This window comes from Aplysia californica, unplaced genomic scaffold (genome assembly GCF_000002075.1).
Source record: "Aplysia californica isolate F4 #8 unplaced genomic scaffold, AplCal3.0 scaffold00416, whole genome shotgun sequence".
Taxonomy (NCBI): Eukaryota; Metazoa; Mollusca; class Gastropoda; order Aplysiida; family Aplysiidae; genus Aplysia; species Aplysia californica.
The window spans coordinates 348156-370029 of NW_004797686.1; the positions used below are offsets into that span (position 1 = coordinate 348156).

Here is a 21874-nt window from a genome sequence, read left to right on the forward strand (position 1 = left end):
GTTTGTCTGACTGTCTGTCTGTCTGTCTGTCTGTCTGTCTGTCTGTCTGTTTGTCTCTCTCTCTCTCTCTCTCTCACTCTCCCCCTCCCCCTCTCCCTCCCCCCTCTATTGTCCACACTTTTTTATTTCAGCTGACTTGTACAAACTAAAGGGGCTTTGTTATTGGCAATAAGATAATATCTGGTACATGAAAGCAGAAGTTAATCTGAAAGAATTGGTCTATAGGCAATTATTTATTTGTACATCTATTTTTAAGATTTACAGAAAAGAAGCGTATGGACATGTTGGTGTTTGCCTTTCATTCAATCTTTCAATAAGATAAGATAAGGTACATCTTTATTGTCCAGATCCTAGCACATTGGTTTGGTGTTTCACCATGTACACACAAACACACACGCACACACATGCACACACACACACCCACACACACTCACACACACATACACACTAGGTACCAGAAACTAAATTTTCAAAGTAGCTTTATGCCAAATTTATCCGTTCCATTTGAAAGGCCTATATCCACTGAGCATTTTGGTACCACTCTTTAACCTCTTAGTCAAGTTTTAGGAAAATGGTAGTTGTTTAGAATTTGATCAAATTTGTTAAAGTCAGTCACTGGCTGCAACCCCATGTTTGACAGATAATAAAAGAGTACCAAGTGCACTAAACATTTCCACATTAACAGAGTACAATTACTATAACAAATATATTTGAGCCTAATTTTTTTCAAGACTGTGAGATCATTACAAATCAGTACTTTATCGCTTCAAACACGATGATCTGTCGTTATTTCGACAAAAACACAGCGTGTTGACCCGGCCGGCGCCGCACCACCCCCCGCGGTGAGCAAGTCGTCTCTATACTGTAATGTACCGAGCGCTCCCCGAGTGGGGGGTCACATGCTTTCCGAGTCTCATGGAAGGATTGATGCAAAATAATTCCAAGCTAATTTACTTTATTCTAATAGGAAATAGACTGATCTTTAAAGTGATACCTTTTTTCGGCTGTTATTTTACATATTTCGTGTAAAAAATGATCTTTGAAAATTTTGACGGTATTTTTTAAAGGCTTTCTATTTAAACGACAAAGGCTAAAAGCATCCCACGGGAAAACCCGTTCAAAGCTCTACAGTTCTCCACCAATGAAAAGACCGTATTTAATCATCCCTCATTCCGCAAAGCATTTGAATGCACGCGTGTCAATTTTTGAACCGGCCGACCACGCATTCCGACCGTGAGGGGCTTCACTTTCCTCAGCGATTCTCTAGCTCCTAATAATCGGACATATAATCAACTTACACCATTGCAACAAGGAAAAGCTGAACTTTTACAAGGTGTACGGCATTTGGTGTTTTATAGTGAAAGAGCAAAGAAACAGCGATCGGAATTACCCCAATTTCACCGATACCATGCGGTCGGAAGGCCGTGAGTGCCCTCGAGTGCCCGTGAGGCCATTTTTATGCTACCTACACACACACACACACACACACACACACACACACACACACACACACACACACACACACACACACACACACACACACACACACACACATAAACAAACACACACACACAAACATACACACACATGCAGTATGCTTACGCTCACAAACAAGCTCACTGTCACACGCATAATATAAATAAAATGCACAGTAATGTAAACAATAATAATGTTAAGCTCGATACACACTCAGTATTCTGATTGTAACTCAATGGTATTCTGATGTATGCTCTAAGATCATATGAGGTACAGTAGTCTCCGCCTAAGATCCCGGTGCTCGGGAGCAAGGAAATGCGGGATCTTAGGTGAACCGGGATCATAACCGATGAACCCAGGGAAGAATCTATGATGACCCATGTTAAGGCTCACAATCGGTAAAATGGTCTCCCTCCTCTCTACAATGAACTGACGTGCCCCCTTGGTGGGTTTATGGCATATGACGAGCAAAGAGTGGTTAACCTTGATGACCTATCACGGTGCATAGTGGCATGAGGCGTGCCATTTTCACTTATAATCCTATCATGACTCTCAAGATCTATGCTTATCCAGTTGCCCCTCCTCTTTACCTGTCAAAAATTTATAGCTTTCCATCTCTGACCGAGTCCACCCCCCCCCCCTCCAAATCGCCTTTGTTGTTACACACCATTACGTTGTGAATCCACCAATTAAAATTCAGTCTGTCTCGCAAATTCGAGAGTACAGACAACTGCTGCAATGGTCAAGTTCACGGTTCGATGTGATCCCGCCTGGAGAGAACATGTAGGCCCTACCCACCCAGCGAGTGATGCAAGTTTAGGTGGCGAGCTCAGATGTGAGTGCGATGCGTGGGGAAAACAAACGCGTCGGTCAGTTCACACCCCGGTGTGATCCCGTCTTGGGCAAACATTGTATCGCTTCATTGAGTTTTACAACGTGTATGTGATCACATTCACGATAGTGGTTGATCTTTGACGCGACGGACAGTTTAATGATCTCAACTTTTCACTCTTGGTTGATCGGCTGTGCCCTCCCGCTTTTTTGTTTAGCAAATTATGATCTAAAATGCGGGATCTTAGCCGAATGTAGACCATCAGAGCGGGATCTTAGGGGTGACTTTTGTATAGTAAAAATTCTGTTTTCCTAAAACAACGGGATCATAAGCGGTGGGATCTTAGGCGGAGACTACTGTACCGGGTTCGAAACCTGACAAGGACGAAAAAAAATTCTGCTAGAAAAATTTCTTCTTTCTCTTCCTTCCCTGTTCTCTAGTCCTTTTCAGTCATTTGCTTTCATCTCCCTCCACTTTCAACTATTCCCCCCCCCCCTCCCCAACCGCTAGGCTCCTCTCTCCTTTTCTTGTGACTCTTTCCTCTGCTGCTCCTAGGTTGTCCTAATATTGATAAAAATAGGCTTTGGCTCAAAAATCTAAATCAGTTTCTACCAAAACTGAAAATACTCTAATCAGTTTAAAAAAACATACAGTACCTTTGAAATCGGAATGTGGCTGGCTGAAGTAGGAAAAACTCTGTGACATACATAGAAGTCAAGGCTGAACTGGAATGGGCACCGCCAGTCTATCCTCTACTGTATGACAATAAACTCAACACTCATGTCTCCAAACCCAGTGCCATGGCTGTCAGAGGTGGAGGCAGCTAGTACATTGTTCTGATCAGCAATGCAGCGCCCCCACAACCCTGGGAAGGGTTAAAGTTAAGGGACTTGTACGACTCATGAAAACAGAAGCAGACATGAACAGTAGAGACTGGGCCCACAAGTAGAGTCCATCAACCAAACCCACTCCATGAATGCACCAAATGCGAATCAGTGCTAGAATTAGTCTCTCTCTCTTAGCACATTTCTCCGACCCTATTAATACAGCACAGTCAGTTAATATTGTGTAAGCTGGAAAGCTGAAAACACTACTGGTAATTGAACGTTGATATTTAGAAGTTTGGGGAACAAATATAAAATGAAAGATAGATATTATAAGCATTACTGATGGCAATTTGAATACAATAGTGTTTGATTGAACATTTCATTATTTTTGTGGGGTCATTTTTTTAGATTCATAAACTTAAAATATTTTAAATTCTAAAATGATTTTACTGAACTCTGTGGGTTTGTTAGATTGATTTTGCTTTGTTTCAATAAAGTTACTTTTCGAGGTATCAAAGTTATAGATATTTATCTGTAAACACCAACTTTGAAGGGCTCACAGATGAACAGTATAATATGACCCTCTTCTATTATTTGCAGGATCTTGCTCTGATCATGTCTCAAGGCCTGTCATGTGCAATTTTCGCTCAAGGCTGGGTCTTTGAACATTTGGGACCAGAGAGTTTTGATTCTAATGAAATTATGTAAGTTTTGTTTGAAGCATTCTGTATTCTAACTTGTTTGAAGTATTCTGTATTCTAATATAATGTATATTTTAGCCATATACTTCATGTGGGAAAGTAGCTTTCCTTGAGTCTGAGACTTATCAGAAGGATGGTATAACTTTTTTCCAATGAAAGCCTCTCAGCTAAATTCAGACATATAATGCACTATCTCTTCTTCCATTGATTTTTATTTTATAGCTGATACCTGATGGAAGAGAGAATTTACCCAAATTGTGTGTCCAATCCTTCAAAAGACAGGTGATGTTACTTTATGTAAGTGACCATATTGAAAGGGACAGCTCATGACAGAAGCTCAGAGGCTGCTCAAATGGCTGGGAATCCCTCCGTTATAGATTATAAACGGTAGATTTTGTGACAGGATACCCAGCAAAGGCATTCTGGACTAGAGAAAAGGAATTCACATTTAGTGAGGGCTAGGAGAAGCCAGAAACAACCATCAGAGGTTGTTAAAGGCAGGTACTGGGGGTACACCAATTGCCACAGACAGGCTAAAGACCCCAGACAGTTCAGGAGAGGATTGGGTGACTCAGCCAGGGGCACAGGGGGATCCCAGAGGAGTTGACTGGGGTACAGAATAAGTGACAGCAGTAGTACAGATGGCCTGGGACTGGCTGAGTTTCTCCAGTACTGCAATTCCTGAGTTTGAATGTGTGTATTCCTGTGTATTCCAATTTTGAGACAGAAGGGTTGAATTTACCGATGGGGGACTACCCGCTGGAAAGTCACTAACGGAAGAGAAGAAATTAATGAGCTTCTGCACATGGCCAACCCAATTAGGACTATAGCGGCAAACAGACTAAGACAATAATGGGAAGGCTTAGGGGAGTGGGAGCTCTGGAACCTGTACCTGTACATTCTAAAGGTGCCACCATTTCTTTTTTTTTTGTGTGTGTGTTTTACGGCACTCACAACTGCATAAGGTCATATGAGCACATGGGACGCCTTAAACATTTTCAGTTTTGGTAGGAATTAATTTTGAATTTTACTTGTGTGACGGTTGAAGTCTACTCTTATAAATTATAGGACCACCGAGGGATCTTTAACATTCACAATTTGCTCACGGGACCTGTGAGATTTTTTGCCCTTATTCGAGGTTAGATGTTAGATCTTAACTACCATTAGATTAGGGGTGTGGCTGAAAGACAGCAGTAAGAAGGAGCCAAGGAGTAGCAGTAGACTGGCTACGGAAAAAGTCAGGAGCTCAGAGAAGGGGGCAAAGGAGAGGGGGATAGGGGAGCAGAAAGTGGAGATGACAGCAGACAACAGAATGTGGTTAGAGAGCAGGAAAAGATGTGAAAGGAGAAAATTTGGAGGACAAAAATTTCATTCGCCATCAGATTTCGAACCCGGGACCTACTGAATGAGAGGGGAACACCATAACCTGTAGACCATGAGAGCCGTCCACCATTTCAGGGCTTATTGTCAAAGTGGTACACATATTGCGATCATATTGACCCTGTGTGTGACTGACCACTTGCCAGATGAGCCAGCATGTCACATGAGGCATTTTGTTCAACTTGCATTCTATTGAGTATAGAGAGCTAGGCCTCTCTCATGTAAAAAGAACTAGGCCTGAGAGGATGAATGTTAAAATGAACCAGAAATTTTCTGTCAGACAAATTCACCTAAATGTGAGTGAAATCTCCAGGACTTTGGGGGAAGGTTTGCTCCAATATTTCTCTTAACTTTCTCCCTAGCTTTTTGCCATTCATATCATTTGCATCTCATTCTCACCCTCACTTTCCTTTGCAAGCTCCTCTTATCTTAAGGTTTTATAGCAGGTACTATACTAGTATTGAAGAGATAAACAAGTACATCTGTAGACGTTAAACAGAATTTCATGTACCCCAACTCTGTCTTTTTGTATGTGCACATTGTGTTTTGTTGATGAGCATTTTAATTTTTCACAGGTTTTGGGGTCTGTTGAGGAAACATCTTGACCCAAAGCCTCTAACTGTGCCCTTTTCTTCTTCTTTCTGTCAAGGATATGGAAACAAATTTTTCTTGAATGGCCAGGTGGGTGTTGCACAACATAGATGTGACATTATAGGATGGAAGAATTTTGATGGAGTTTTTGTCTTAGAGTGTAACTGATTTCTTGACCAATTTTAGCATATGTTAAAGCAGCCACAAAGTAATCTCTTAGTACTTATGTGAAATCTACAGTACATTCTGACTTCCTGATTGTTATAGAGCGCCCGCAAATCATCCCCAGCAATGGTTTTAAAAGAGAAAAAAGATGACCTATTTCTTCCAGTTACATGGCTATTGTTATATCTCAACTGGTGGAAGAGGAGTTGATTTTGTGACAATGTTAGTTAGTTTTTACCCTGTTGTTTGTATATATATGTAATTTGGAAAAGCTATTTCCATCTGTCCATGAATGCATACATTGTATACGTGTCTCCTATTCATAATGCAAGATGTACAAGAAGATAGCTTGCTGGTCAGAGACAGTCCAAGATGTAGTAGCTGAAAAAACAAATTTGTGGTGATCACATGGAAAGTACCATAAGCATGCTTTTGTATAATGCTTGTGATTTCTTAAAACTACTCATTTGACCTTATGTAGTTGCGAGTGCTGTAAAACTCTTAAATAAACCTGTTCAAAACCAGGATAGTACTTTGATAGTTTTGTAAATTACAAGAATGCAATAGTGTCACTTTCATTTCAGTATACATGTTTTCAAATGAGGAAAGTTGTACAGAGATTTTAATATTGTAATATAAAAAGATCTGAGAAACTAAATTTTCAGCTGAATTTGTGATATTTCTCATCTGGCTCAAGGTTCATGCATATGTATATGTGTCGTGCACGGCGTCCGACTTTCCATCTCAGCGATCTTTTAGTTTGTCCGGGCCCCCCGCGGTAGGTCATAAATCACCGGCAGGTAAGCTGCAATTTCACGCATCAGGTTCGGGGATTGACAGGGGTAAACTCGTGCACAACGCTATCCTATCTTGTCCTTATCAGAACGTGTTTCTTCCCCTTATTTCATGAGCCGTAAAATGATGCTCAATCTACCCCTAGAATCTATTTCTTCACCAATTTCGCTTCGTCTACGTCTTCTTGGTATCTTGTGAAAGTTTCAACAGTTTTCATTGATTCATTTGGGAATAATAACAGTTTTAAATTGTGAGTGGTAAGTGATCGGAAATGCTGTTAATTATGTGATCTCTTCAAATTTAATTACAAGTCATTCCAAAATGAAACATTGGTGTTTATTTCTGTTTGCGCGGTGTGATAGCCATCAAATCATATTTTCTAATGATGTGAATTTTGTTTTTCCAGCACTATGCAGTGACTGGCAATCAGTTAGTGAATTGTGTTCCTAAGCAAAAATTGTTAAACTGCAATGGGTCGGTCACACATATGAAAGGCATGGAGAGTCTCTGAATTAACTTTGTCAGGTGTGTTGGCGTTTAAATTTAACTGTCACACCAAAAAATGACAGAAAGTCCCGATTATGTAAGACAATGTCAGGAGATATCCTCTTGATTTATGGGATTGATGTGAGGGGCGAAGATGAACAGTCGTATTCCGCTAACATTTATGTCAAGTCTTTTACCGCGATTTCAAATATCAAAAGGAGATGTGGTGTTACGTCACGTCTATTCATGCCGCAAAAAAGCTGTTGACGCTAGTAGGAACATTTGGTGTGCGTTTGACAATATAAATGTGAATTCCTGCTCTATTTGTCGGCATCGCTTGGGTGGCTGCATACAAAAATCCATTTCAAGCAAACATCGCAACACACCTCAAGCATACCTCCATCCCCATGTCTACAAGGAACTAGCAAACACAATGTGTACAGAAACAAGAAAATACTCCCGCGAAACTGCAAAAATTGAGGAAGCAAGTGGACTAGAAGCAATATTCAATCTTCTCAATGAAAGATTTAGCCATGTTCACATTGCAATATCACATCTCAAACCAGTCAAACAATTTTCACTTCCAGAAATCCTCGTAGCAATCGACAATTACATGTCTGCATTCAGACGCTATTTCCCAGCAAAGTTATCCCAAAGCAACACATATAATAGGAACACTGTATTCCACACATACAACAACACATGTTTGCTCTCTGACTTTTGGGAGAACAGGACACAGAAAGCAGCCACCAAGCAATCTCAAAACTGGAAACCAGAGCACGAAGATACCCAAACCAGATAGACATAATGCGTTTTATTTTTGTGTCGCATCTCCTGCAAATAGCACCCTCATTGCGTGCTGCTGGATATGTTGAGAAAGAAAAATTGTATTTATACTTTTATTCCGTACATGTTCATTTTGTGAAAAGAAATCGGTGCTGTATATTGAAGATACGTCAGTATATGATTATTCAGGAGCATACACATTCCATTGGATACAAAAAGTCATGAATGCAGGGAAGCGTTTTAGCTATCATGCTCATGACACATTCCATGTTCGTCCTGGAAACAAAATTTTGAGTGAGTCAATTTTTAAACACATTTTCCTCTTATACGTAGCAGTTTTGTAATTTAATATTAGGCTTATAAGTTATTAGACACCCTATATGTTTGTTTTGACTAACTATAAATAGAAATACATTTTAAGAGCATCTAACTCCATAACGTGAGCAGCCATGGTATTGCTATTTCGTACCAAAAAGAAGTTTAGTTGCTTTCTCTAAAGAACAAACTTGTGTTCACAAATGATATTTTTTGTTTGTGTAGGACGATAAAACATGTGTTGAAAAATTCATTTCTCCTGCTACCGCGGCAGGTAGCGGGAAGTCGGGTTAGTGACCTCTGGGTGACCGCCCCGCCGTGACCCGGTCATTCCATCGCCGAGCCAACTAAAAGAGGGGTCTTTGTACGCCGTGCACGACACAGTGGAATCAGGCACTCCTCAGGTTTTGGGCATGTGGAGTTATTGGTATCATCTGAAAGCTTGTCAGTTTGTCTTGCTTTCGATGAAAAAAAAAATACCAGTCTATCCTGACTGGAAGTCGAGATATTTGCAATTGATGGAGGTGGGGATCGCCTTGTTGCAGAGGTAAAATTAGCAAGAAAATGGCCGCCAAAATTTCATGATTGCCATAGATTGAGAGTCCTTGGAAACTGAAAACTTAATTTTTTGTTGCTTTAATCAATTTTTTTCAGTAAAATCTGTTCATATATATATGTATTTTAAATGGACATAAAATGAGTTGAACTAAAAAACAAAAAATCGATAAAAATTGCCAAACTGGAGGAAAAATGCTGATTACTTAGATTTCCTTAGTTTGATGAGCACCTGATTACACCGCGATGCCTCACATATAAAGCAAATATGGACAGAGGCCTTGAGTTTAAGTGATTTTTGTTTACTAGATAGAACTCAACAGTTATTGCAGTTGCCCTCAATTAATGGTGATTTTCCTTATTATGTTACAGGTTATTGACAGTTTTCCATGGCAGGACTTGAGTCTGCAGCAGGTTCAGCCCAATTTTACTCACAGCCAGTTTGTTAGGTATACTATCACTAAAGTTCCCGTGGCACAGACAAGCAAAAATAAGACAGCAGAAAGCAAAGATGGAAAAGTGGAAAGTGGAACCGATGACTTTGAGAGGGGAGAGCCAGACCAAAATGCCACTGGACCAGAAGCTACGAAAAGATGCAGTACAGATGAAGCAGAGAGCATGTCTACAGCACAGAGTGCAGCTGTAAAAGACACAGTAGATGAGGGGACAGCGGTGGAAAAATTTTCTTGTGAAGTATCTTCTGAAGTATGGCACCCCAACCAGCCAAAAATGGAGGTTGACCTGTCAGATGCATATCAGGGAGGATCTTGTCTGCGGTTGTCAATTTCAAATGTAGCTGATACTGGTGCACAGGCTGTTGTTTTCCGGTAGGGTTCTTTATTACTATGTTTGAAGTGAAATGGAAGTATGTGAATTTGAGAGTTGCTTTAATGTTTGTTTTTTGTTGGGCGAAGTGTTATGATTTTTAGAACCCCTAACCTTCTTGCGAGGTGTTTCAGAGGCATCAGTCTTTTTTAACGTTCACCCTTCCTCAGTTAAGCTTTTACTATCATGCTGTGAAACGGCCTGATTTTTAAGCGTAGCAGTGAAGGGGTTGAACAGTATAAAACTGCAGTTTTGAACCTTGTATAAAGACATCAGAACAAGTGCTGTACCATCATTTTGGGCCTAGTTTGTAACCTGTTCTGGCCACAGTGCATGCTGTATTTCAAAATGGTGTATTATAATTTGAGGGGAATTGCTGTATTTACTTATTTTATTTTGTGTATTGGAGCATGCAATGTCATCTGACTTTCAGTGTGCTTTTGAAGTTGCGGCTTTGATAAGGGAAGAGCTGTAATGGCTAATATATTTTTTATGTTGTTTGACTTTTATAATTGGCCACTTTAGAATTATGGTCTTCACACAATGACAAGATATTATCTCTTTAGTTTTGCTTTTAGACAAATTTGATGGACTAATATGTATGTGTTCCCAAAATTATTTTTGCAAAAGATTGAGTTCTTTAATAAGAAATTGGATATAATGTGGATTACATTCTTCTTGCAATAGTTCAGGTGTTGTGGGGATGATAAGTGTTTTATTGTAATTCATAGTCTTTTCATAATTTTTTTGTTTACTGTCTTGTTGTTTTTTCACAGATTGTTTAAACTACATGTAGAGGCTGCAACCTGCAAAAGTTTGATGTTCTCTGTGATATGGAAAGTCCCAAGTGGTGCTGAACTTCCTTTTGGATTTGTTGTTTCTGAAAATTCAAAAGATGGCAATGCCAAGAGGGTCGTTGTTTGTACAGAACAGTTACTGTCATCATCTGTACAACAACGTTTAGCACGAGGCATGATTTCCGGCATGATTTCCGGAGATGCTGGCGTAGAGTCGGGAACGGAATTCCATTATGTAACTTGTGTAACTGAGGCTGCAGCTTGTGGTTGGAAGCAAAGGTAGCTTTCTGTCTTATTGTCAAAATATAATGTTTTGCTATCTGTGTGTTGCAACACTTTTGCACAGTCATATGTACTAATATTTCAGTATTATACATTCCTCTCTCTCTCTATAAATATATGAGTCATTCCCTAAGGGTGAACATGTCTGTGGAACGTCTGTTTCTCGTCACCCTTGGTAAACAGCACTGTTATATAGTTGTACAACACTTTCACTGTAAAGTCGATCAATTTTAAAACTGTTTGTAGTAGTGACTTGCTCATCATGTTATGACCAGCTGGTAACATGGACGCATTTGTCTTTTTTTTTTCCCAATGGAAACAGCACTTGCAAGGGTCAGTAATGTTCAAAATCTAACACAAAGTAAGATCAGAATGTTTGTAGGTTTTTCATTCTTGTGATCAACAGTGAGAGATTTTGAACACAACCAGATTTAAAAAATGATGAATGTTGACGTAATTTCAGTTCTCTAGTAGTTAGGCTATCAGACTTGTAATTGTGAAATAGTAGATACAGAGTTTTGAGGCTTAGCTTGGTGTGCTGTTGTGACCTTGAGCAAGGCACTTTACACAAATTTTCCGATTTGGCTCGATCATGTCAGAGATGGCAATTTAATCAAGAGGTCCTGCTTCTTAAATAACCTTACCAGAGATACCAACCAGTACGATTTAACGTATTTTAGTACAATTGTTTTCCTAAAATACGCGAATACGACTTTTCATGAAAAAATGCGCATCCTGCAATGCGATAAATACGAGATTCAGCTTGGGCGAGTAGACCTAATTGTCTCAAGTCCCATCTTTTGTCAAAATAGTATCAGTATCGCGGAACTGGAATATTTGAAAACCAAATCCGTTAAGGTCAGTAAGTTCATTTTTTCCGGTCGCGATTGTGATATTATATTCGTTCAGCTTTCCCCCCCATCCGAGAGTACGTTTCACTATCACGCGAATAGGCGGCTAAGGCGCCTGGTGGAAGGGTATGTGACACAGAGGCTCGATCGGGAAAATCAAGATCTACTTTCGCTTTCGTTACCACAGAGAAGTTTGCCAGTGGTAGTATGAAAATGCTACATTTGTGACATGCAGGTTGTGCAGTGTAAACACTGTGTTGCTGTGCAAATAACATTTAATCAATACTTGGACTCTTCTCTGTGCTGTCACTTGTGGGAAAAAAAGAAAAGAAAATACAAGCGTCGTCCGATTTTTAGATTGTCGGGCTCGCCATCGTGACCGGTCAGTGAACCTGCGTGCATTCGCGTCATACATAAATGCGGCATTGTGTGAGCAAAGACCATCTTTGGTGGGAGTAACAGTGTTGCAAAGTATTGGACTACGGAATAGGGGAGGGGATTATTGATTTTTTTTTTTTTAAGATGCTATCGGGGGGAGTTTAAGGCAGCACCAGAGGACAAAAACTTGGAAACAAATTTCAGAATTTTGATTAGAGCTCTCTGCAAAGCGCACGTTGGTGCAGACCGTGTGCGGAATCGGAACCCTTCATACTTTGCAAGTCTGTGTTATTGAAATAAAGTGTTCGCGTTTCATTGGATGGGTGATAGTAAATTATACCTACAGTATATGTTGTAGTTTTCTGGTCAAGACTCGCAGATTTTCATGCCCTCCCACAGTTGTTAGGCCTACAACTCTCGCAGTGCATGGGTCTACTTGAGCCATTCAAGTTATTGCTCTTCTCTGAGTTTGAGCTATAATTTTAGTCTGTCAGTTCATGATGTGAATCATGACACCCAGACTGGTTCTTGATAGTCGAAATTCTTGTTCTAGGCCCTTCCGAACACTCAAAGCAGGATTAATTTTTTGTTTGACTTCAGTATTTCAGTCAGTTATAATATTTTCCTCTAATTATTATATACAAAAAGTGAAGAAAGGAAGTGTGTTCAAGTTTCGCTCCCCCTCACGTGGTTCACGAATATAGCTTTCTTTGTTCTAAATTTGGGTTGCTCTTCTGGTCATAGTCTGTTTCAAATGAAAAATGGTTACTCTTCCAATAAGGCTATAGTCTGCTTCACACAAAAGTAGTGTTTTCGGTCATGAGAGCGAAATTTTCCATACCGATACTGTTGACGTTAGGGTTTGAGCGTTGCGCTCGCATACTGATACTATCGGCATTAGAGCTGGTGAGGTGAAAGAATTGCCTGGGGAGGGGGAAGGGGTGGAAAAGTCGAAAGTGCATGGATATAAACGAACGCTGACAACTAATGGCAACGTGTTGAGTGATGAGAGATTTACATAGTCGTCTCAAGGTTGATAAAATAGAGTGGTTGCAGCTGATTGGACAGGTTGTGGTTGTCATCTTTGGCAGTGCCATTTATGGAAAAAATGCAAGAGGGAGAATGGTCATTTGAACAGGTGGCTGTCGTGGACAGGTGGTCACGAGGGCAGGTTGGAGTATATATATGAAGGCCACAGCTACTTAGAATGTGACAGAGACATGGCAGTGGAGAATGAGAAGGTCACTGTAGATATGCCAGCAAGTTGGGCGGAGCAATTCAAGACAGCCCTTCGGAAACCCTCTCCGATCCAGATAGTGGGGATGACACAAGCCGTATTCCAGAATGTGTCAGAAAATCTTAAACCGTACTACCATGTCTCCTGCCTTAAAACTTATACCCACTTGACCTCTGCTTGAAATCTGCAATTCACAGGCCCATCCACAACTAATGCAGTATAGAGAGAGCTAGAATGGTCCGTTTGACACCGCTTATGGAACCGGTGGAAAAGAAGAGCGCTGCAAGACTCCAGCCCCTGAAAACCCTCTATAAGAGCTCACTAACCATCAAAGCTGCCAAATATGCTGACATGAAGGTCTTGAAGGTGTTCTGGCCCCACAGCTTTTCTTAGATTACCCCATGCTGGAGGACCAAGTGCCACACAAGAGTCAGATGACTTAGAGTTGTCATCCAAAAATGAATATTAAATAAAATAGAAACAAACAGTAAATATTTCAAAAAGATGTGCAATACTCTTGTTTGAATCATTTAGTCTTGTTTGTATTCACAAATGAGTAAAGTAGCTCACGATTCATTGACTTCCTAGAAGATAGAGACTTTGCCAACAGCTTACAAGTGAAAAACCAGCGCTATCAGTTTGCTACATAATTTTATTATTTTGCTCTCACCGAAACACCCGTAACACGAGGACAGTGAAAATTTCTCATTGTCAACATAAATGGTTATACTTGAAGTTAGTGTAAACAGTGGAGAGATCATTGTAGCAGAAAAAGAGTTATAAAAGTCTTTAAAGTTTGTTTTTCAATGATCTCGAAATTGCTAAAGCCTGACATCGCTGGTTTTTCCCTTGTGCTCTTCATATTATATCATATAATATGGTAATGACAACGTTCAGTTGTAAAAATTAACTCTGAAGCTTCTCATTCTCACTCAGCACCCAAAACAACGCACATCACTGATCATCACTCAGACATGTGCACATGCTTATTTGATATTTTTTGTTGAAGCAGACCGTTCTATCATGTCTTGGGTGTCAATATTGCCTACAGGTCATTATTTCATCATAGAAAAAAGGAAGGAAATGAACAAGTGCCTCTTGAAATATTAGAATCTGGTCTGTCTAAGAACCCTTTCTGCTTTCCGATAACCAGGTTCTTTAACGGAGACCACTGCATAATATTAATATATGTAATGTGAAACATGAGTGGTTTTCTTGAAAAAAAACCCCACTTTTTCATTTCTGATACTTTGCACAGGGTCACACATTTGACTGCTTCAGCTAAAGTGAAATAATTACTGGCAGTATATTATAAAAAGTGCTTTGCATATTGCCACTGCAGGATTCTAAACAGCTAGTTCCAAAAGTGCACTCTACAACCCTCAGCCAGATTTACTTTTATCCAAAGAGTTGCTACAACTACTACAACTACAACATTACGTATTCTAAACAGCTGAAACATGTAGACTCCATAATTGCCTTGCTTTTTAGTTTTTTCCACTCTCCTGTAAAATGTACAGAAACTGAGTTAACCATTTAGAATCAGGCAGTGATTATATTATCATGTCTCTTTCTCTTAACTTTTCAGTGCTTTTTCACTGGACTTGGACTTGCTGAGAATGAGCGGTGTTCTGGTCTTTACTGAAATGACCATTGGGTTTCTTATGGTTCCGTTCCTGTGTGAAAACCGTGCGACATGCAGACATCCTACTAGAGTAGTTCAGCTTGGGCAGATTCAGGTTTGTTGTAATACTTAGTTTTAACTTCAAAATGTAATACTGTATGGATTGCCATTGTGTTGTATAAACCCTTTCCTGTCCACCTTCTTTGTCAACAATACAATCACTGCTTATTAGGTTAACTTCCAGTGCACTTTGCAACCTCTTGCTATTCTCTTCAACTGGAAACACTGAGTCCTGACACTGTATAGAAGTGAAGAGCATGCTAGCATCCATTTTTTTATACTTCTATTTGCTGATGTGATGTTTGAAACACTAAATACTAGCTAGCGTAAACAAGACATATAAAAAGGCAGCAAATTGGCTTGTTATAAGCCAATTTGCTGCCTGTTTAGTGCACGGTTTCAGAAAAATCAGGATAATTCAGGTTGCTGTTTCTTTGCTCTGTTGCTATAAAACACAAAATAATGTACGCCATGAAAAAGTTCAGCTTTTCTTTGTCACAGTGGTGTAAGTTGTTTGTATATTCGGAAGTGGAGAATCGTGGAAGGCAAAGCCTCTCGCGGTTGGGATGCGAGGTCAACCAGTTCATAAAGTTGCATTTGAGTGCTTCGTGGAAAGATTGATGATCAAATACCATCTTTTCTTTGGTGGAGAACAGTAGAACTTTGAATGGGGTTTTCAGTGGTATATTTTTGGCCTTATGGAGTTTAAATAGAAAGCCTTTAATAGTGGCGTCAGAAAATTTTTTAAGCTTGTTTTTTACACGAAATATGTATAATACTGGCTCAAAAACAGCACCAATAGAAAGGTCAGTTTATTTTTCTGTTTGGATAGAGTCATTGGCTGGGAATTATTTTACATCTTTCTTTCTGCGAAGCTCCGAAAGTAATGAACCAACTTGGGGAGCACTCAGTATAGAGCCGTATCGAAATAACGACAAATCTGCATGTTTGAGACAATAAAATACCAATTTTTCAATGATCTCACAGTCTTGAACAAAATTAGGCTCCATATTTATGTTATTGTGATTGTCCCCTATTAATATGTAGATGTTTGGTGCACTTGGCACAGTTATATTATCTGTCAAACATGGGGTTGCAGCCTGTTAACAAATTTCACAATATTTGATAAATATTAAAACGGTTCCCATTTTCTTAAAAATGGACTGAGAGAGGTAAAAGAAGGGTACCAAAATTCTCAGGAGACAAAGGTCTTCCATATGGAGCAGACTCAATTAATGATTACTAGGTACATGTTTTAGTAGACCGGTGGTCATTAGGGATGGGCAGGTATCGGTACCCAGTACTGGAGGTGTCGGTTCTACCGGAGGTGTCAGTGCTGGCACCAGGCCTCCTGTACCGGCTCTGGGAAGGAGCCGACACCAACGGTTTTTTGCTGGCCCCGGGAAGCGTGCAGTGTGTAGGCCTAGGCCTAGCAGCTGTGACGTCAGATGCATAACGCAGCGGATGACTTTGAGACATGACTTCAGATTTAAAATTGTCAATCAAAAACGAAGTTTGTAAAACTCATTCGCTACGCCAAGCCTTGGGGGCGGCGCGGCTAAAGTGCTGTCAGTACGCTAGGCCACCCCCGGCGGCTCGAGAACCGATCTTCAATTTTAGATTAGATTCTATTCCAGTCCACATATCCATGTTAAAATAAAGGTCATAATATAATGTAAACAGACAGTCCAAACTAGGTCAACCTTTCGATTGGAAATTTTAATGTATGATAAAGTGCTTTTTGGGGGAATTTGTGGCCAAGAGTTGATGGTTTATTTCTTTTTGTAATCTCCCCTGATGATGATTTGGTACAACATGACCTTTAAGTCTTACTTGATCAAAAGTCGAATCAGGTTTCTTTCTCAAACGCTAGTGATATTGACAGGTCGGCGTTGACGATCAGAAAGAAAGTTGTCTAGGCTAGCTCGCCCGCTGTGTTGTCCCTCACATGCGGATAACTTGAGAACGACAGATGTTTATAGTAACAGCCATCTTGTTTGACGTCATTGAGGGACTAATTTTTAAAAGAAAAAAAAAAATTCTCAAAGAATATATAAGATAACTGAAAACGCATGTGATGTCGTGACTTTGATGGATTTAAAAAACTCAAAAAAATTGGTCATTTTGCAGTTATCTTTTATATATTTAAAAAAATAAAAAAATAAATCTTATACTACCCAACTTGAAGTCAGATACCCATTACAGGTGTGTGGGCAGGAGGGGGCGGAAAAAAAATCCGTGGCTGAACCGAGGCTCGAACCTGGACTTTCTGCTTTGGAGACAAGCGCTCTAACCACTCCGCCACCACGCCACTGTAAGCTACAGGCTTTAAAAATGCTGCTATAGTGCTTTGCGGTCATGTTGCCACCGTTAACGACAACTAAGTGGGAATCCCTCAATGACGTCAAACAAGATGGCTGTTACTATAAATATCGGCCAATGGCGTACATCTGTCGTTCTCAAATTATCTGCTTGTTTCACCCACCCCGCCACACCCTGTGGTGCGTTCCGTCTGCTTGCGCACAATGGGAACATACCTCACCTTGCCCGTGCAAGGAGAAATGAAAGGCTTGGTAGTCCTAGATAATCTAGACTAGGCTGGCCTATCAGACGAGGCGTTCTGCTCGTCTGATCATGCCACACTCTCCCCACTCATTCAATCCGGCCTTCATTGTTGGCACTCGTGGGCTCTCCCATTCTTTGTTTCGCAAGATAACCAACAAGTTTCTCAACTGGCGAGGTTTTACATGAATAAATGGCCTATACGCTGTACACAGCAACAGCTATATTCCGGTATAACCGACTCACATGTTTGTCTGATTGCGTTATGTTAGTATTTTATTTACAAAGATAAAGAAGGAAAAAAAACAGGGTTTTAGAAAAGTGTCTTTAGAACAGACTTCTCGATATTTCAGGAATCGTTATAGAGCTAAGTGGATTCCACTATAGTATTCATTTGCACTGCACGCGCTAGGCGAGCTACAGGTCAACCCTACAGAGCCACTCTAGGACCGGCCTAAGGGTTTAGGGCTCATGTGCTTGACTGGACAGTTTGTAAAAAAGTGAAACATTCTTGAGTACTTTTATTTTTATTGTGTACATGTATTTCTTGAGATATGAGGTTTTTGATGATTGCAAGTGATGCCCACCAAGGTTTGGAATTTTTATTTCTAAATTGCTTTTACCTAATGGCACTCAAAAGAAGAGTAACAAAAGTTAGGTAACATGAGTAGAATTGACGATAAGTGAAAGGTTATGGGAATAAAGTAAAACATTTTTTAAAAAATGTAATGCAGGTGAAAATAACAATATATATAACGTGGGTGGCACACTTCAGATGGTTAATAGAAATTTGAACACGCAGCAAAATACTGTGGAAACCTGATATAAAAGGGCTTGCTCCATCACTGCATTACTCTGTCTCTCTCTCTCTGTCTCTCTCTGTCTCTCTCTGTCTCTCTCTCTCTCTCTTACTTTTTACACTTTGTTAATGATAATGAGCCTTTGTCCCTGGCTATAACCGATTGGGCTCCGATGAGGCCCTGTTATTGCCAATAACTTTTAATAGAGACAAAGAGTAGGAAAAAACGGGGATTTCAAAAATCCCTGTTATTACCGGATCCCTGTTGTTACCGGGCCTGTTATATATGGTTTCCACTGTGTTATGTCTTGTTCCAGTCATGAATTTTCATGTCACAGTTAATCTGGAGAGGGACTGCACTAAATGCTCTACTACTATGTTTATCTGCCGTGTCTGTTTTTTGCATCTACTCAAAGGCCTTTACCTTTTAGTCATTCATGTAGTCTTTTTCTTTTTATTGTTATAGACTTGAGTGTTGTTGACAAGTCAAATTCATGAGGCAAACACTTGTGGGCTTTGGGAGCACGTAAAGGTGGTTGCTGCTGAGGTAGAGATAGAGGCTTTTTGCCGCTCCTATGCATTTGCACAAGATAACCTGTGTGTGATTTTGTTTAAGGTGGAGAAACCGTTGCACTGTGGCAACTCCACCCTCTGAAGTCTTTACAAATACATGCTGGGTTGAGGTATTATCCCTTTCAAAGAGGGCTTTAGACCTGACAGCTACCCGGTTGGTTTGGCATGCTGGAGCCATTGCCGAGGATGTGGCAGCAGTAGCATATAAACAGCTTCTAGGAGTCGCAGGTGGGAGCTTGGTGCCAGATACAGACCAAAGATGGATGGGCAGTTCTAAACTAAACTTGAGTAGACCCCTCAAAATAGGTGATGACAACCTATTGGGTTCATGATAGCTGCAAAAACGTCTACTTGTCTGTTTACCTCTCAGTCTCAGTCAGGCAGTCTTCCTGCTTTTTTGTGAATGTCTCTGCCTTTCTGCCATCCTGTCTATATGCCTGCGTGTCTAGCTCTGAATCTTTGTTATGATATATTTACGTATCAATTTTTAAACATTTTTATGACTGACTTTTTTTACTTAAATCTTACACAGGTTTCAGTTGACATCTCTAAGGAAAGCAGAGAAGATGATCCCAAAATTACTAGGGCTGCTCTAGTGAAAGCCAAAGTGAATCACAAGTTGTGCTCTGCCAAAATAAGTGACCTTGTGTGCCACCCTAGTTCCAGTCCTGTAGATGGTGTTTCCAAAGTACACAGACCTGCTGAAGGGGCAAGCTTGGAACTGGATTCTGATGCTATTGTCTCTTCAAGAGTGATCCTGCCTGCTTACCTGGCAGATGTTACCACCAGCTCAGTGGTTTTATCAGAGCAAAGTATTGATCTTACAGAACCTGAATCCAAGGATATAGAACCTTATACTCTGTGCTTTTTACAGTGGGAGATGCCGAGTGGACCTGTAGATTATTTCCTCATATATATTGTGGATGAGGCAAGCAACTCTCAAAATCTTCTGGGACACTCTGTGCTTAATAGTTTTGTTTGGAAACCTTCCCCAGAGTTCATGGGAGCATCTCAGAAATTTTTTATACATCCTATTTTTACCAACACAAGTTGATCTTGTCAGGCTCGAGTTCATATAGCGTCATTTGAATGTTTCTCATGTACAATATCCTCTTAACAATCATTTATGAACCTAAAACGATAGTTTACTTTTCCCATTCATCCATATGTTCATAAGCTTAGTCTTTTTTTTTAATGTGAAGAGTTTCTTGACCAGCTGAGAATGATTTATATATGGCTTTCAGTTAGAGCCTGAGGAATTTGTGTGTCAATGACAGGGGTGAAATTTATGTGGCAGCTTTAGACCTGTACACACATACATCCTGACTTTCAAATGTAACGGTCTTGAGGCTAAATTTATAAGCAGATTCAAAGCTATATTAACAAGTTACAGAACTGTAAAAGTTGGTTGGAGTTCAGGTTGCCATAGTAAGTAGTGTCAGCCCTACAGGATTCAATTTGTAGTCCCTGCAATGTTTAGTGTTTCTCAACTGAGTCATTTTGTCAATCTTCCCGATTTTTTTTTGGGTAGACCGAAGAATATTTGTTAATACAGTGGGTGTCGCATGTAACGAGGTTGCCGGGACCGGCTTGTTGTCCTCTTTGGATCCGACCTCTCGTTGAACATGACAAAGGCTCAAGAAAAGAAAGGAGACAAGCTATTATATTACATGATGTATCAATGCCAATAATTAAAACAGTTGTTCCCCCTGATGACGAAAATCTCAAGCAGCATCAGTGTACGTGTGTTTGAGCTGTGTTTTAACTGTCATTTCCGCACTTTTAAATATTTTTTGTCTGGAACACTTCTAGTGTGGAAACATACTCACATCTAGACCTAGATCAACATAAAGTAAAGGCGGGAGCTTGGATTTTCTGATCAGGGGACGAAAAGAAAATCAAGAAAAAAAAAAGATCTCGATCGATCTGTACCTTCCCATCCAGAGTTCACCCAGTTTTACACAGCCCGCATCGAGTTCCCTCCCACCCCCTCCCATCCCTACCGTAGGCTAACTCTCGCCCATCCTCTTGGCTTTGGGGCCCATATTAGGAGGCACACTAGATCTAGCAATAAGATGTGTTAGGAATCGAGGATGGGCCTTGTGCTTTGCCTGAGATAGAGAAAAAGGAGAAAAATTCTTCGCTTTTGGGGCCGTTAATTGCTTTTATTTGGTTATCGCGACCTCGTTGAAAGCGACCTCGGTCTGTTTGCAACCTTGTTGGAGCTGACGTACATTTACAAAGAGATATAGAGGAAAAATTCAGGGATTAAGGATTGCCTCGTTGGAGCCGACTTCTCGTTGAATGTGACCTCGTTGAATACGACACCCACTGTATACTTTCTATTCATACAGATAATTTACAAAACCTTGTATGGTTAAGTCCAAAATGTGAAAATTTGTTTTTCTAAATCATATTATATATATATATATATGCTGCTGGTAGGTCCCTTTTTTTTCTTCTCTCCCTTGCTTCTGTCTTTCATGCTTTTTCACAGCTCTGAATGACTGTTATTGTGTTGATATGTTTCTCTTTATTTAAGCAAACAAAGAAACCAGCAAACACGTATTATTTTGAAAATATGATATAGTGGAGTCCACTTATATTGGAGTCCTGAAATAAGGAGAAGTTTGTTATGAAGACACTATTCTAAAACCCTGTTTTTTTCCCTTCTTTATCTTTGAAAATAAAGTACTGCTTTTGTGCAATCAGACAAACACGTGAGTCGGTTATAGTGGAATATTGCTGCTGCTGTGCACAGCGCATAGGCCAGTTATACATATATAAAACCTCGCCAGATGAGAAATTTGTTGGTGATCTAGCAAAACCAAGGACCTAACAACTCCTTGAGCGAAACAAAGAATGGGAGAGCCCACGTGTGCCAACAATGAAGGCCGTAGCGAAAGAGTGGGGAGGGTGTGGTATGCGCAGACAAGCAGAACGCATCGCGTGATAGGCCAGGCTATTATTATCCAGG

The 21874-nt window shown here is 40.2% G+C and overlaps 1 protein-coding gene across 3 annotated transcripts in view; it reads left to right on the forward strand.

Moving 5' to 3' along the window:
* LOC101863364 overlaps nucleotides 1–20799 on the forward strand; it is a 38661-nt gene extending 17862 nt beyond the window's left edge. For all 3 annotated transcript variants that reach the window (XM_035971314.1, XM_005104350.3, XM_035971315.1), the window contains 6 exons: nucleotides 3736–3839; nucleotides 5792–5897; nucleotides 9282–9736; nucleotides 10511–10810; nucleotides 14868–15018; nucleotides 19430–20799. In XM_035971314.1, coding sequence (XP_035827207.1) covers nucleotides 3736–3839; nucleotides 5792–5897; nucleotides 9282–9736; nucleotides 10511–10810; nucleotides 14868–15018; nucleotides 19430–19951 — 1638 coding nt within the window. In that variant the 3' untranslated portion in view covers nucleotides 19952–20799. The remainder of the gene's footprint in view (nucleotides 1–3735; nucleotides 3840–5791; nucleotides 5898–9281; nucleotides 9737–10510; nucleotides 10811–14867; nucleotides 15019–19429) is intronic.
* Nucleotides 20800–21874: the final 1075 nt, after the last annotated feature.